General features: G+C 43.0%; 1 protein-coding gene across 1 annotated transcript in view; it reads right to left on the reverse strand.

The window, feature by feature from the left end:
- ZFP91 (ZFP91 zinc finger protein, atypical E3 ubiquitin ligase) overlaps positions 1 to 8,715 on the reverse strand; it is a 36,040-nt gene extending 27,325 nt beyond the window's left edge. Inside the window, exons 1-3 of the mRNA XM_056851647.1 lie at positions 8,336 to 8,715; positions 6,045 to 6,070; positions 3,291 to 3,506 (exon numbers count right to left, since the gene is read on the reverse strand). Of these exons, the coding sequence (XP_056707625.1) occupies positions 3,291 to 3,506; positions 6,045 to 6,070; positions 8,336 to 8,715 (622 nt within the window). The remainder of the gene's footprint in view (positions 1 to 3,290; positions 3,507 to 6,044; positions 6,071 to 8,335) is intronic.
- Positions 8,716 to 11,615: the final 2,900 nt, after the last annotated feature.

Genomic DNA, 11,615 nt, shown 5'->3' on the forward strand with positions numbered 1-11,615 from the left:
TTAGGCTCAGGAATGGGCTTAAATCCTGTAACCCTTGACTATCGGGAAATCTTAGAAGAAATTAATATCACAGCATGTAAAAGTAACATGGCATGAGTTTTTAAACAAAATTTTAGGAGTCAAACAAATATGCCAGACTAGATCTCAATAGATACAGGGCACTGGAACTTTTTCCTATTTCCAAATTTTCTGAAAAATCTACATAACTTAACCCACAGTTACCACCAACATTTTATTTGCCATCTCCCTGACTTCCCCTGACCACCATTCAAAAATAGCCCCAAGTTTTTTAAAAATGCATACATTACATTAAATAAAGGCTGTATTCAACGATTTAAAACTACACAAATACTGAAATGCAAAAACATTTAAGAGCTTCAATATGAACTTCTTTAAATGTTGATTGTTAACTGAATACACCTGTTTTGAAAATGCACTAAAAATTACAAAGAAGGAATTTAATTAACATAACAAATGACAAAATATTAACAAATGACAAAATATCTTTGTTCTTGTTTTAAAACTACACTAAAAACTATATAAAATAAATTTCAATGGATATTCTTAAATGGCTTAATTGAAGCCACAGCATGAAACTTAAGTTGTGAAATCGCAATTAAAAATTAAGTTAGAAATTAGAGAAAAACCATACTTTTTAAAAGGTTAAACAATATACAGCTATCACTTTTATGGTTTTCCCTTTTTGTTTTGCAGTATCCTTAGTTTATGAACAATTGTTTCTTCCATTTTGGCTTCTTTTCTAAGTCTTTGGTAGGCAGCCATACTAGTTTGTGAAGCAGATAGTTCTTTGCATTTTTCATCACCCTTAACATGTTTTTCAGTGTTTGAGCTTCTCTCTTCCTCCTGTGTTTTTACTACCTGAACTTGTACTTAGTTTTGAACCAAAATAAATAGAAAGACTGCTGACTTGACAATTTTCAGGTTCTTTTGGTGTAATGGTCCTTGTGCATGAGACTGCACAACTCTATTTCCCATATTATGTAGCTCAAACGTTTTGTAGCACACTTTACAATAACACTGTATTTGTCTCCAGCAACTGATGATAGCCGTGGAATGAACTCTGCATGAAGTTTGACATCCAGCCACTGCATGATAAAAACTGCCTTCTTAAAAGCCATCTTCAAAATGTAGAAGCACTTGACTGCCTACCTGGCAAGTATGAGCTTTCTGGGGCTGGAACTTTCTGGATTCTAGAATTTGTAACCAGCATCAACGAGGTGGAACTTGAATGCTTGCAGACCACTTCTGTAATCTAGCAGAAGCAGACAAGCCCATCTACAAACTTTATGTTTGGGAGGGGTTAACGGAGGCAGAGTAAAAGCTTGTTCTCTGTAACTTTCAGCAGGAGTAGACAAATCTCATTGACAAACTTTACTTTGCATAGCGCACTGTGAAAAGTACTTGTTTTCTGTGAAATCCAAAAGCAGCAAAATTTATTTGCGAGCTTTTCATTTAACTGAGCTGTAGGCTTAGCAGAGGCAATGACAGACTTCCTATACATCATTCCCTTCACAACCCTAACTCATTGAGCTGTGTATTTAGTGTAGAGGGCTAGGAAATTGTCAGTTAACACATGCTTAACACTTAACTTAAAAAACTTGTATGTTTAGTAAATGCAGTATTTGCAGGAATGTTCTAATAATTTGAAGGTTGCATGTAATTATGTAACTGTCTTATGCTGCAGCTAGTGGGTGCTTTTAATCACTCCCAAACAGGTTGACTGTCAGCTAAGGCGCCACCCTGAATCTATTCCTTTGGGTCCCAAACAGCTTCCTGTAGTCCTAATTTTGCCCATTTGTTTGGTCATTGCCATTAAAAAACACACATTTTACCACAGTTTGTGCTAATTGTTGAGGCTTATACCACAGATATTTCAGTGCATGTCTGGTCACTTTTAAAAAAGGTAAAGGTCCTCTGTGCAAGCACCGGGTCATTCCTGACCTATGGGGTGACATCACATCCCGACGTTTACTAGGCAGACTTTGTTTATGGGGTGGTTTGCCAGTGCCTTCCCCAGTCATCTTCCCTTTACCCCCAGCAAGCTGGGTACTCATTTCACCAACCTTGGAAGGATGGAAGGCTGAGTCAACCTTGAGCTGGCTACCTGAAACCAACTTCTGTCGGGATCGAATTCAGGTCGTGAGCAGAGCTTGGACTGCAGTACTGCAACTTACCACTTTGTGCCACGGGGCTCCTATCCTGGTCACTTTTACATAGACATGAAATCATGCTTAGATACAATATTCAATGAACTGGAAATTATTGCTTCCTTGAATGTCATGGAAAACTAGCTTGATACATTTCTTCTGTTGACCATTTTTTGTCATTCACTTTACATAAAGATGACATCTAATGGTTTTGTGACAGAAATGTTGCAATTTCCTTTGTGTAAAGAGATCTCTATGCTAAACAATATATTATAAAGCATCTACATTATTATAAAAATTAACATTTTAAAATAAGGTCTGATTTCTTACGCGACTTCAGCCGCCAGAATCGTATATGCCAGATAATGGAAATCTAATACAATTCCCAATATCAAAGAGTGGAACAACAAACTAGCTGATTTTACACGATTGGACTCCACAGTGGGCTAGAAGAAACAATGCAGAATTTGCTGACCTGTCAAAACATTCCCATCTTCAAATCAACTGAAGCTAAATCCAGTTTAGTTGCAAGAAGCATAAATTAATGCTATTATTTAAAATGAAAACTTATTTCATTTATCATTTAAAATGAAAACTTATTTCATTTTATTCTGCTTCACTGTTGACAACCATCAGCCAATAAACATTTTCAAAATCATAGTCAAATTATAGAATGTGCGTGCATCATTATCACTTGTATTCTGCCACTTCTCTACTTCAACAACCACAAGTGCAGACTGTCGTTTTGCAGCAGCACAGTACAATGTAATCACATTTTTCCGGACTTCCGACCAATTTCCCTGACTTTCCAGAAAATGGCAAACCTGTATCTGTTTTACATCAGAGAAACAACCAGAATGACTTGCCACAGGTGTCTCAGTGGCGTGGATATATGCCATCCTAGTAGACAGTTTGCTTTTAAACTATTAAACTACACCTTTACCCACCTCTGTGGCATGTGCCTACCTGAGATAATCCATTTGAAGTAACAATAACTTATAAGGCACAATGCTGAAGAACATAAATTGTGGCTTTAACATCATCTTATAAATCATAAATTTTACGTTAGTGCAATGACAGTTCCAAAATTTTCATTTCCAAGTGATTTAATGAAACAAGTACCAAATTCTAGCTGGTCTGTGTTTGGTTCCGACTTGCAGATGAGTTGCAGGGATCCAGTCTTGGATCTAGAACTGCGTGAATTCTCTGCTTCACACTGGCGAACCGCAGGAGCTGCCCTGTTGCTACGCCAACCTCGGGTGGGCCTGGCTGTATTGACTGGGATACCAGGAGCAATAATATTTGTGACTTCTTCCTCTTCCTTTTCTTCTTTGGGATCTGTGAAATAAACATGTTAAGACATATCTAAATCAAGAAAGGAAACTCATCTCTACTTTTAGGATTATTGAGTTGGAAAAGATAAAAGAAACTCTATTCCTCCCCTAATTCTCAGCAAGTAGAGACTATTAATCAGCCCACAAAGATCAATGCCAAATTGAGAGCTGATAAGATTACAGAAAGGTGTTTCCAGAATGTTTAGTTTAGAAAAATTGACATCAATTCTAAAGAGACAGACTTTTAATCTAATTAACTTTCTATTCTAGCACTTATACATTGTTCTTTTGCATGTTTCAGCCTGAATTCTTTTGGACACAGCATACAAAGCTATAAGCACAACAAATACAGTAGTCTACCAATACTTCCTTAACAATCCAATAACTGAATAGCTAGCTACTTCCCATCTCCCTTTCCCTGAGTACACCCTTTATGTAGAATCAATGTATGTTGATCTAGAACAGGGGTCTGCAAACTGCGGCTCCCGAGCCGCATGCGGCTCTTTGGCTCGTTGAGTGCGGCTCTCCAAACTTGGTTTGGAGCCCCTGCTCTCGCGCCCGATAGAGCCGGCGCGCCTGAGAGAGCGAGAGAGAGAGCAGGCGAGCGGGCGCGCTGTCTCTCTACCCCCCCCCCACCTGCCATGGAGAGTGGCCAGGTCCCCCTTTCCCTTGCCCTAAAGACTCCCCTCCCCTCTAGCCGCGCGATTGCTGGGCGGGCGGCTCGGCGGTTCCTGCCCCCCCCCGCCTATCAGCTGTAGGGCAGCGCGGGCTTCCTTTGGTAGACCTGGCCTCCGGCTGAGTCCCATTGGGAGGCCATGTCTACCCACTGGCTTTCTTGGCGGTAGACCTGGACTCCGAGGAGGGGGAAAAGTCCCCCTTCAGAGGCCAGGTCTGCCAATTGGCTTCTATGGGCCTCCAGAGGCCAGGACTACTGCCAAGAAAGCCAATGGGTAGGCCTGGCTCCCAATGGGACTCAGCCGGAGGCCAGGTCTACCAATAGGCTTTTATGGCGGTAGACCAGGCCTCCAGACGAGGAGTCCAGACGGGGAGGGGGAAATGGCAGGGACTTACAATTTAATTTTTATCAATAAATAAGATCACTATTAAGTATGATATCAAGTTTTATTCAGTGTACCTATAGTCTAATTAAGACTTAAAACTTTAATTAAAGTTTATTAAGTTAATAAACAGTATACCTACCTATATAGTTTAAGTTTAAGAAATTTGGCTCTCAAAAGAAATCTCAATCATTGTACTGTTGATATTTGGCTCTTTTGACTAATGAGTTTGCCGACCCCTGATCTAGAATAACAGGCATCTAGAAAACAAGACTCACAACGTTCCTTACAAGTATCTTCTTCATCCATATATTTTTCTCCAATGGCTGCTTAAATGGTTTGGTTTCATAACAATACTACCTTACTTACAAAGCATGAATGGTAAAAGGCAATAATTTCCTAGAAAAAGTGATTTAACTATTATATGCGGGCTTTAAAAAGTCTTTGTTTGAAAGTTATGAACAAAAGCCACTGCCAAGTCAGTTTTCAGACATCCCTCAATGCCATACTCAGCAAAAAATTGTCTTTATATATTCTTCAAAACCATCTGGAAAATAAACACAATACAGAGACACTCAGTCTTTTTGGTGAGCCCTATTCAAAACGGAAATGACTTTCCAACAGTGCAATCCTAAGAAGAGTTATGTTCTTCTAAATCCCTTGAAGTCAATAGCCTTACGGGGATGTAACTTTGTTTAGGATTGCACTACAAACCTAGCTTAGGAATTAGACCCTGTTCTCCTTTTAAGCCCAAAAATAAGCAGATCAGCAAAATCAGAGGGGGAGGACCTGCAGCAAGCAACAGGATGGCGTTACCAGGCTCTGCTTTATACATGCCAGATTTCAAGACGCCTTAATATAAAGGTGCAAGTTTAATTGAATCATGTTTAATTGAATTTTTAAAGTAGCTACCACCTAACTTTATTAATGAGAGATCATTACAAAAGTCAGAGGATGTATAAGCTGATAACTTTGATAAAGCAAAGCAAGAAAGCAGTGAGAGACAGTGGGGCTATTGGATAACAGAAGTGCCAAGAAAACATACGAAAGGAAATAAAATTGCAGACAGTTATTTGCTTTTGATTTATATGAAGATGCTAGACAGTTAAATCTACACATCTTCCAGCAACATATCTGAACAACCACATCAAATATTAATGATGTCAAAAAATTTGTAAAAATAATTGGCAAATAAAGCAACAGCAAAATAGCCAATCAAAATGACTGACAGTAAGTTCAGAATCAACAGAAAGAAGTACTTCACACAACACCAAATTAGCTCATGAAATGCATTACCACCAGATGTTTTAGATGGATTTTTTTAAAGGATAAGAAATTCACAGATCAACCAACAACTATTACATAAACAGATATAACATTCAAAAGCAATTTATCTCTGTCTACTAAATTGTCAGTTTCTTAGGGGCTAGTGAGTGGATCTAAAACAGACTAAACTAAGTTTTAGAGAAGCATGTGAATGTTACCTTTCACAGCAGCTTTTTCCAGGTACCTGAAATAAACAAAATTTAAACACAAGTGGTGAATTTCTGCTATAACCATTAAACGCTCAATATCCTGAAAGATGATAATCATTCAGAATACTGTAACTGTTTCAGTAAAATTAGTTTCCTTCCTGCCATAAGTCAAATCCAAGAGCTTATCTAACAGGTTTAGGAAAAATTTAACAACTCCATGAGAGAACATTTCATGACAATAAGCATTTACAAATATCCTAGAACTCAATGGATTCTTTCCTGATTTTACACACATTACTACTTTCGCCCACTAGCTCTGGATTAACTTGCTTCAATTCTTGCAACTCCATTCAATTATATCAGTGGGCTTATGGGGTTGTTTGAAAACCTTAATTTTTACTATGAATACAGTTTAGTGATCACGTAAAAGTCATCCCTATTATACCACCCCGAGATGTTTTCCCCATATAACAAGTAAAGCATTAGTATGCTAGTCCCACTTGTTAGTTCTTGAACACAAATCATCACAGCGCTACTATAAGGACCAGCAAGGATTTGGATCCAGTTCTGTTCAGTTTTGATAGCATTCAGTGCAATTGTATGCATGTTTACTTGAAAACAAGTTCCACAATGATCAATAATACTTTCAATTAAACATACATACAGCCGTGTAGAATGTTGACTACTGCCTACTCCCACACTACTATAATTCTACAGAATGGATAGAACAGAAATGTTTAGAAGGGCTTTGTTAAAAGTGATATAATGAAATTGTGCAGGCCACATTTATAGAGAAAGAATTTAAATCAACTGCACTGTTACTAGACTATCTTTTACTTTTGTAATCTATTTCCTGCACTTTTACAGTATATCAGGTCTTAAACGTTTTGAAATCTGTATTGTTCTCTAAATTTGTAATACTAGTCCTATTGCTATTTACTGGATGTCCTAGACTGTCCAAGTGTATTGCTTTTATATTTTGTAACCCACCTACAGTGTCAGTGAGAAAGTAGGCCATAAATAAATAAACTGTCCTCCAACCATAGTATATAACTGAAATAATGCCCCAAAGTTACATAGTTTTCTCAAATAGTTTCATATACTAACTTAATGCTGTGCCCCCCGCCCCGCAAGATAAAACCATTTCAGTGAGAACATTTAAGTGCCTCATGGGGGGGGGGGAGCAGATGGCACCTGCAAAGCTATAAGAGGTTTCACCTGTGAAAGGTGAGTAGAAGCAGTAAAACTAACGAGTAACATGTCCTGAGGTCAAACAATAAGCATGGGAGCCATATACAGCCCAGCATAAAAACTTAAAACAATCTCACCAGATGTTGGTGTAATTGGTAATATACACAACCTATTCCTTTTCCTTTTATCCCTTAGAAGCTCCTTGATCAATTGATCTTGAGCAGCATATATCTAGTGTTGGAGGGATATAAGGACTGAAACAAATCTTGCCACTGACAATGTAGCCTTGGGGTCCCTGTCGCTTAGTAAAAAAGGCATTGTGTCAGTCACAGAGGCATTGGATTTGGATATTAAAAGGGGGGGAAATATAGTGCGATCGAAGTTCCTCGTAAAAGCGGCATTCCAAAAGGGCATGGGCTATTACATGCCTGGTCTGTTTTATATTGCCTGTGTGTGTGTGTGTAAAGTGCCTTCAAGTCGCAGCCGACTTATGGCGACCCCTTATGGGGTTTTCAAGGCAAGAGACTAACAGAGGTGGTTTGCCGGTGCCTTCCTCTGCACAGCAACCCTGGACTTCCTTGGTGGTCTCCCATCCAAATACTAACCAGGGCTGACCCTGCTTAGCTTCTGAGATCTGACGAGATCAGGCTAGCCTGGGCCATACTGCCTGTAATGGAAATATATTTGTAATACGTGTGCACGTTTTACGTGGGTCTCAAACAGACCACCGAGGAAGGCCACACAGGCCAAAACGCGTTTGGCACGAGGTGACAGATATCAAGTTTAGGAAACGCCATTGTGCGGTTTTAACTTTTTAAAAAAATAATAATAATAATAATTTTAATCCTGACACAGCGCTTCTAATAAATTATATATTTCCATTATTTATGTTTGTTTTCCTCCCACCCAACCTCGGGGACCCCACTTCTGTTGTATTCACACTGCTGGCGAGTTGTCCAGGTGCACCTCGCCGCAGGGGCGGACAGACGGGCTTCGGCCTGCTCTTACCAAGGCATCCGTCGCCCCCACCGTGCAACTCCCTCGGGAGGGCACGGGTGAAGAAGCACCCCTCCTCCTCCCCCCCCCCAGCTGTGAAGGAGGATACTCACGCGCCGCGGGGAGTCGCCTTCCTGCAGGCGGCCCCAAGAGGGGGGGCGGTTGGCGGCGGTTCTCCTTCAGGGCCGGGCGGCGGTTCCTCGGGATCTTGGTCGTGCCTGGCGGCGGGGCTGCTGCGGCGGCGGCGGGGGTACTCGGCCTTCCTTCGCCGTGAGGCGGCGGCGGCGGCGGCTGCGGCGGCGGCCCGGCCCCGCTCGCGGCCCCCCCGGAGCACCCGACTGCCGCCAGACTCCTCCTCCTCTTGGTCGACGGGGACACTGGAAGGGGGTGGGGGCCGCCGGCGGCCGCCGGGAGGCAGAGCGCGCCCCTCTTCCCCGTCCGGCTGCGGAGGCTCTTCTTTCTGCGTCTCCGGCTGCCCGGACGCTCCCGGCATCGGAGCAGCTGGCGCAGGGGGGGCCCCGACGGACGGCGGCTCCCCCTCCTGCTCCTGACAGCGGAGCTCCCCGCTCAGCCCGCCTCAGTCCGGCAGCCTCCTCCCCCTCGCTGGCCAGCACGCCAATGAAGGGCAGGGTCGGAGTTCAATCAGGACGCAAGATCCTCCGACGGCGGCCAATCAAGAGAAGAGATGCAGGACCGACCCCCGCCCACCCCGCTGCCGAGCTGGCCAATCAGAGCAATAAGCCGGGCTGGCTCGCTGCGGGCCAATCAGCGCGGCGAAACGCGGCGAAGGGAGGGGGGCGCGCGCGCTGCCCACCGCCGAGCCGTTAAACTGTAACGCCCCTCGCGCCAAGTTCAACGTCCCTTTCCCCGCGCGCCTGGTCCCCAGTTGCCAGGCAACAGGCGTTGCCCGCAAGCGCCGACACGGTTCCTAGGAAGCCGTTAGTCCTGTTGTAGCCCTCACCATCACCTTGCGGGTTGGGCCCAGCTTGGAATCCCCAAGCCTCCGTTTTCAAGAACTGAAACGAAATGGAAGCCGGTACCTTCGGGAAATCTGTTTTCTGGTTTTCACGTCGTCTTCTTTTTTCGAAGTTCCGTATTTGGAGAGCTTAAAAAAAAAAAAAAACACTGCAGCTTCTCCTTTAAGAAAAAAAGTACGCTCGTATGGCGGGTGAGAGTCGGTGACAAAATGGCGTCTGACGAGAGGAGGCGGGATTGGTGGAAGCCTCGCCCATTTCTGCTCTGGAGGCTGAAACTGCGCATGCGCTCACAGTTGGGTTATGGGAGTTGTAGTTTTTGGTATTCTCTAGTTCACTGGTTTCCAACCAGGGGTCCATGGAGCCTCAGGGGTCCACGAGAACTAAATTAAGGTCCGCGAAACAAAGCTATAAACCCATAATAAATTAATATTTTCAATTAAAAGTTCTCTATTATAAAATATATATATTCAAATATAATTCTAAGTTTAATGTTTAACTAACAGTTATGATTAAAGTTTATTTTCAAATTCTCTGAATTTTTATTTTGAACCTTGGGGTCCCTGCACCGAACAAAAAAGTCCTAGTGGTCCCTGGTCAAAAAAAGGTTGGGAACCACTGCTCTAGTTCTTTATTGCCACCCCTCTGAAATGACTGTGTGGTAAGAATCCTCTACGTTTGGGACTACAGAGGAGGAAAAAATCTAGAAAATAAAAGCACACAAACGCAGAGCTCGTATGCTTCAAGACTTGCATTCTTTGCAGTGCTTTAGAATTGCCATGTTTCCTACTCAAAAAGGCACAAAGGAAGTTAGGTCGCCTGTCTTTTTTTTCCTTGCAGAGATTTCTGTTCCTGACAGGGCTTCCGTGTTTGCAAATGCCTCTTGGGCAAGCAGAAATATATGGAGATTGAGTGAGGAGAGTTTCTACCAGATGTCTAAGTTTTAAAAACAGGAATTTAAGGATACAGTGTTTATCTTGCTGCTGTGCTCTAAAAGCATAATCTCTACCTAAAAGTTAAAAAACAAACTACAGAAGGTTAACAGGTATGGGGAGGGGGCTGCTGTATTGATACATTTGTTGTTCTATCTTTCCCTGAAGGAATTCAAGAGTGGTGTGGATGGGTTTCCCTCCTGTGGGCAGATATCTGGCCTGGTCAGTTTACTTGCATACTTATTTATTATATTTATACCCCACCCTCCCACTACTGAGTCAGGGCTCAGGGTGGTATATAACATGAGTATAAACACAGTTATGTGACAACTGACAGTACGAATAATAGTAAAAACATACTGCATGACAAAGTGGTGATTACGTAGACTGAGAAGAAGCTGGCGAACTGAGTTTCCAAAATGTTTATTTATAAACAAACTATGCTCACACATGAAGGGCCTGCTTTGTATTGTCTGCCTCCCCCTTTCCCACACTTGCCCAGCTTCCTTAAACAAGCAACCAAGTCAAAGATTCTATACCTGTGGGCAAAAGAATAGTGAGCATGGTTATTGCAAAACAAGGAAACGAGCATCATTTATTATTTACAGTTTTTACTTGTTTACTCCACTTGTACTCCACTTTTTCTCCCAATGGGATCCAAAGTGGCTTACATGGTTCTCCTTTCCTCCATTGTATCCTCACAACAACCCTCTCAGGTACGTTAGGCTGAGAGACAGTGACTGGCACCCAGCAAGCTTCTATGGCAGAGTGGGGATTTGAACCTGGGTCTCCCAGATCCAGGTCAACAATCTAACCACTGTAGGGTTGCCAGGTTCCTCTAGCCTCCGACCGAGGTGGTGGTGGGGGGTTTACCAGCTTCAGGTTGGGAAACTCCTGAAGATTTGTTGGTGCTGCCTGAGGAGGACAGGGTCAATGAGTCTACCCTCCCAAGCATCCTTTTTTTCCAGAGGGAGTGATTTCTGTAGTCTGGAGATTAACTATAATTCCGGGGGTTCCCCAGGTCCCACCTGGATAGGGTTGCCAGGTCCCTCTTCACTACCTGTGGGAGGTTTTTGGGGCAGAGCCTGAGGAGGGCGGGATTTGGGGAGGGGAAGGACTTCAATGCCATAGAGTTATGGTTGCTAACCTCCAGGTACTAGCTGGAGATCTTCTGCTATTACAACTGATCTCCAGCCGATAGAGATCAGTTCACCTGGAGAAAATGGCCACTTTGACAATTGGACTCTATGGCATTGAAGTCCCTCCCCAAACCCTGCCCTGCTCAGGCTCTGCCCCAAAAACCTCCCACCGGTGGCGGTCCTGGCAAACCTACATAGAGTCCAGTTGGCAAAGTGGCCATTTGCTCCAGGTGAACTAATCTCTATCGGCTGGAGATCAGTTGTAATAGCGGGAGATCTCCAGCTAGTACCTGGAAGTTGGCAACCCTACACCTGGAGGCTGGCATTCCTAAACCACTGTGCCACACT

The sequence above is a fragment of the Euleptes europaea genome, chromosome 6 (assembly GCF_029931775.1).
Source record: "Euleptes europaea isolate rEulEur1 chromosome 6, rEulEur1.hap1, whole genome shotgun sequence".
In the NCBI taxonomy this organism is placed as follows: domain Eukaryota; kingdom Metazoa; phylum Chordata; class Lepidosauria; order Squamata; family Sphaerodactylidae; genus Euleptes; species Euleptes europaea.